Source organism: Sinocyclocheilus grahami, unplaced genomic scaffold (genome assembly GCF_001515645.1).
Source record: "Sinocyclocheilus grahami isolate Dianchi unplaced genomic scaffold, SAMN03320097.WGS_v1.1 scaffold698.1, whole genome shotgun sequence".
Lineage (NCBI taxonomy): Eukaryota > Metazoa > Chordata > Actinopteri > Cypriniformes > Cyprinidae > Sinocyclocheilus > Sinocyclocheilus grahami.
The window spans coordinates 575462-580899 of NW_015505877.1; the positions used below are offsets into that span (position 1 = coordinate 575462).

Genomic DNA, 5438 nt, shown 5'->3' on the forward strand with positions numbered 1-5438 from the left:
TGATGCATTTTGGCAAAAGAGTGGCCAGGATATTATTTATTAATAAATATTAAAATCATGGAAGAAAGTAAGTCATACAGAATTACATGAAAGTGAATAAATGATGACAGAATTTGCATTTTAGGTGAACTATTCTTGATAGAAGCAATGGTATATGGTCTGCAGGACAGAAAGCTGGAAGCCGTCATGAAGAACGGCGTTCATGTGACAGCATATTAGACCGGGAAGGTAAATTGATATGTAAATTGAGTGTGCGACTCAGAGAATGAGGAAATATGAACTTGAAATGTGCTAGACCTTCACATAGAACGGGAACATCTTTTTTCTCCCGTCAGCAAAGTACAATAGCATACCCTGGTGTAGCGAACATCTCGTGTCTGTCTCCTGTGTGGCAGAATGTTCCGGAGAAAGAGAGCAAGAGTGCATTAGGCAGCACAAAGTGATTTGTCCTCATGGTGTCCAGGCTGTACTGAAAGAGCAAAGGTCTTGCTGAACAAAAGCAAGCAGTGTTCACTCATTTATTGGAGGAACACTGGAAGATTGGAGTCGTTCATCAGGATGATGCTCACTGCTTTGTTCTTCAAGGAGAGACATTTTGTCAATATAAGATGCTCTTTTTCTCATTAGATTTCTGAGAGGCCTGTCAGCCATACAGACATACAGTGAGAACAGCTTCATAAGATTTGTGGTCCTCAATATCCGCATACACACTTTATGTAATGGAAATGTATGCTCATTATTGACATGCGCACATTTTCATTTCAAAACAGAAACTGATTGTAGAAACAGTTGCATTGTACAATCTATAGCAAGAATCCTATTATTTTAACTTGACAAGTTTTCTCTTTGATATAGTATTATTTTGATGCCCAGATGAAGATATTATTATTTGATAATGAATAATAGCCATAATTGATCTTAGAGATCAAAATTCAAATGTGAAGAACTGGCTCCCTTTCAATTCATGAATTTGTATTGAATTTGTAAATTTAACACATCCATCTATCTATCTATCTATCTATCTATCTATCTATCTATCTATCTATCTATCTATCTATCTATCTATCTGTCTGTCTGTCTGTCTGTCTGTCTGTCTGTCTGTCTGTCTGTCTGTCTGTCTATACAGTATGTCTGTTTGTTCACTCATTTGTTATCTTGCTCGTCCTAACATTTGTTTTATCTATCTATCTTCTGTCCATCTACAACTTTCTGTTGTCTATTTTATGTTTGTTCTGTCTATCTGTTGCTTGTTCTGTTGTCCATTTTGTCGTTCTTTTGTTCATTCTATTTATCGAGCTATCGTTTGTTCTGTCTATTGAGCTATTGTTCTATCATAATATAGTTGTCATTATATTTATCGTTTAATTAGTTGTCTGTCTATCTGTCTATCTATCTATCTGTCTATGCATAAAATTGTAACGCTTTTAACTATTTTCAAGTCACAAGACTCAAACATGACTAACAATGCCATCCAACACACTAACAAACCTTCAGAAAGTGATACGTTAGAATGCTGCAAATGTAATTGTTGTGCTTTTAAGCATCTCTATAAAAGGATGATTACATTAGATTCAGCCCTAACAAAACATTAGAAAAACTAATGCAAAATCTTTGTCACAATAAGCACACACACAGCATTTTGGTGTGCGCTTGTGTCACTTTCCTGACAGCATAGCTGAGTGCTGTCATAAACAGCTGTTAAATTCGCTGATATTTTCCCATTTGTCAGATTGCATTCAAGAAAAACAATAAAGTTGAGATTTTAATGAATGACTTGTTTTCTAGTTTTGATGACCTTCAGCCGTTCATCTTGTTATATGTCACCTTTTTCTTCATTCTCCTTGACATCAATGACGAGATGAGTCAAGGTTTCCACACACATACACACACACGCACAGGGGGATCCATCCGTCCAGCCAATTAGTGGCGTTTACATGATGACGAGCTTGTGTTTGATTCAGCCAAATAAAATCAGCATCAAACTGAAGTGATGGAGCATGATGAACACTGGCAATCGGTTACACTATGTAGTGTACACACACATGTGTGCGAGTGAGGTGCGCTTGCCAAAGACAGAATCATTCTCACTTTTCTCTGCCACGCAATCACAGCTCCAGCCTGCCAACTCGCCATGGCTGGGCTCCTGTGACCCTGGCATGGGCAGCCCCTCTCCTCATCATTACTGCCAAATTAAAAGCCATAGCCTCCAGCTCATCTGTCTCCCTGCTGCCGACTCTTATCACGAGCTCGGCCGCTCCCAAGCAGTTACGGATGCCTTGGAACTCACCCCAAACCAATTATAATCAAAAGATGATTTTAAAATGTACTAGTCTTTGATTGTAATGAGAGAGTTCTACATTTTCTTCTCAGATTAGCTGTCATGAGTGATTCTTACTTTGAGACAAATTACCGAGGGGAGTTTAGGCACAGGAACAGGGGAGAGAAGAACCTGAAGAAGGGAAATGTAATTCCCTCATAGCTTCTCTCATTAAAGCGTAATGCTGTTTGCAAGGGAGCATGAAAGATTAGGCAGTTACATGTGGGAAGCTGCAGAGGCTGATTCGGTTCAAGAAGATCTTCACTCAAGCATCCTCATGACCTGCTCTTAGGTAAAGAAATGGGTTTCAAGGCACACTCAAAGGCAGGTCAGTTCATTCAGCATCCATCTTGGTAACATCTCAAAATCAATTCCAGTCATGCTAATATTGCTCATATATTGAATAGAGAAAGATTTTTGTTGTCTCTGACACATGACACCAGGGCTGAACATTTACGAATTTTGTTTTTGTTTTTGTTTTACTCCTTCAACGCTCAGCACTCCAACCCTTCTTCCCATGAGAAGATCCTATATTTCTATTCTCAGTACACAAGTGGACTAATATTGAATAGTGAGATTAATAATACATCAAATGGTTTGACAAGTGCGGTGTTCTTTCTTACATTAATTGGAAGTCAATAACATTTTATTAGATTTATCTAGATCTTTTCGCTGAAATGAAAGTGAATGGTTAACCTTAGATATAATGGATGAATATCTTGTATATAATTACTTAAGTGAGAGTTTTACTCACATCAGGAAGGGCTGTGAGAACTACGCCTTCATACATCGTACTGTCAATGTCTTCTGTTCCTCCTGGTGACACTTTCACATCAACCGCACATTCTTTTCCCTGACATCACAAGCAGTTATGGTACAAAAATGAGAACATTTTCTATCCATATGCAAAATGCTTCAACAAATGAATTATTTTTGCACATATACTATATAAACACTTACCAGGTTTTTCACTGCTGTGAAATGCACTTTAACCCCAGGCACCAGGTGAGCTCGGTTTCCAAAAAAAGCATCAAATATAAAAGAAAATTTCTTCAAATCCTCCCGTTCAATGAAACCACAATTATTCTGAGGGGAAATCAAAAACAGTGCTATGAAATTTTTGATATTCACTTTTTTTTTTAGATTTTCAAGCAAGGCAACGCATTTAAAAACAAACTGTAGCACAACAACACTTTTAAATAGTAAGTCTTAAAGGGGACCTATTATGCCCCTTTTTACAATATGTAATACAACTCTGAGGTGTCTCTAGAATGTATGTGAAGTTTCAGCTCAAAATACCTAACAGATCATTTATTGTTCCATGCTAAAAATGACCATAATGAGGCAAAAACGTGCTTTTTTTGTGCTTGTATCTTTAAATGCCCCTTTTCCAGAAGAGGACTGTGCCTTTACAGCTTGTGCCTCACCTACTCTGCCAAAAGAAAACATCTGTTAATCTGGTCTTGATTATCATGTCTATCATGGTCACGATCACGTGACACTGCAGGATATCATGCAAGTTTATTAAAGTTTTGATATATGGTTTTCTGAGCTCACACATCCGAAGCACATGCACAGAAAGCTGGCTGGCAGACAGCGCGTCACATGAGTAATAAACTATGTTTTCTTTCACATCTTATTGTGCATAAACTGTCAAAACCACACAAAGTTCACAAACACAGTCAGATATATCTTTGAACGTAAATAGCTGGGAAAGAAATCGCATGTGTAGCCTATACAAGATCTGTGTGACAGTAATATACGTACTGCTATGATTTTTGGGGATTAAAAAAAAGCAGTGGGTGGATTTTTATCATTATAGGGTGGTTGTGTAAGCACACTGCCAACACACATTTATGTTCAAACACCATGGAAAAGTGAATTTTGCACAATAGGTCCCCTTTAAGTCAGAAAATAATAAGTTAAAATTAACATAGTTTCAGCCCCGGCTTCCAATTCGTAAGCAATATCAAAACGCATACTCATATTCTTAGGTAAATTACACATTGTTGCTTTGATTATGGCTATTAACATCATACACAATGATATTCAAACTAAAACTGAATCATCCTTAGTCAGGGTAGTGCCACATTTACTTTTTGACAGGAATGAAAACAAGGCTGTGATGGATAGAAATACAGTGCATTCAATAGACTAATTGATTTTTACAACAAACCAACTGTTCAGCTGACGAAATGTCTTTCCCAAAAAAAAAAAAAAAAACTTTTTCCTTTATACAGTTCACCCCATTGTAAAGACACTAACACCATGTCTACAACGGATGCGACAGTTATCGCCTCGCGTTGTGCCGTAACAGCTAGGGGCTGTCTACACTGGACACGACAAGCGACCATTGCAAATCATTTGAACTTTGTGTCAGCACGTCATAACAGTGTTAATTTCATCAACAAAGACCACGACAAAAAATATTCGTTAACAAACATTTTCTTCTGTGACTAAGACGAGACGTTGACGAGCTAAAACCAATATCTGATGATAAAAACTATGACAAAATTTATGCCTCGTCTTCGTTAACGAGACGGGATTATAATGTTATTTGAGGACTACTTGACATTAAAAATACATCCTATAGGCTACTGTCTAGTCCTTCAAAATGTGCGTCACTGTCATTGGATTGCAATCGGATAAGGGGCGTTTGCATATCTAGTCTCAGTATGGCAGCCGCAGTGGATGGATAGGCTACCAAAACGTGAACCAGCGATCTGAAAAAATGGCCTCAGCACCCGAAGGGGTAGGGATCAGGTGATCAGACGTCCTGATTTTACCAGGAGTCACAATTCGTTGTCAATTAATGGAATCGCGCTGATAGAAGCACTCACTCTCGCGCACGCTTCACTTCTTCAATTCTCATATACAGCACGCGATCAGTTCTCAAATACACACACAGCAGTCCAAATGTCTATCGTGTAGAGTATCTCATGTAAATACAGGCGGTTATGGATTAAGTAAATGTAAACAGGTGGGTGAAAACATACTCGGTTACTAACGTAACCTCGGTTCCCTGAGATACAGGAACGAGTACTGCGTCTTGCTAGACTCATATGGGAAAAAGCCTTTTTTTCTCCTGAACTGAAAGCCTTTTTTCATTCACGCAGTGAAA

General features: G+C 38.1%; 1 protein-coding gene across 1 annotated transcript in view; it reads right to left on the bottom strand.

The window, feature by feature from the left end:
- The window catches only part of LOC107559768 (uncharacterized), a 50333-nt gene that overhangs the window by 27337 nt on the left and 17558 nt on the right, over positions 1–5438 (bottom strand). Inside the window, exons 5-6 of the mRNA XM_016243716.1 lie at positions 3278–3403; positions 3072–3170 (exon numbers count right to left, since the gene is read on the bottom strand). Of these exons, the coding sequence (XP_016099202.1) occupies positions 3072–3170; positions 3278–3403 (225 nt within the window). The remainder of the gene's footprint in view (positions 1–3071; positions 3171–3277; positions 3404–5438) is intronic.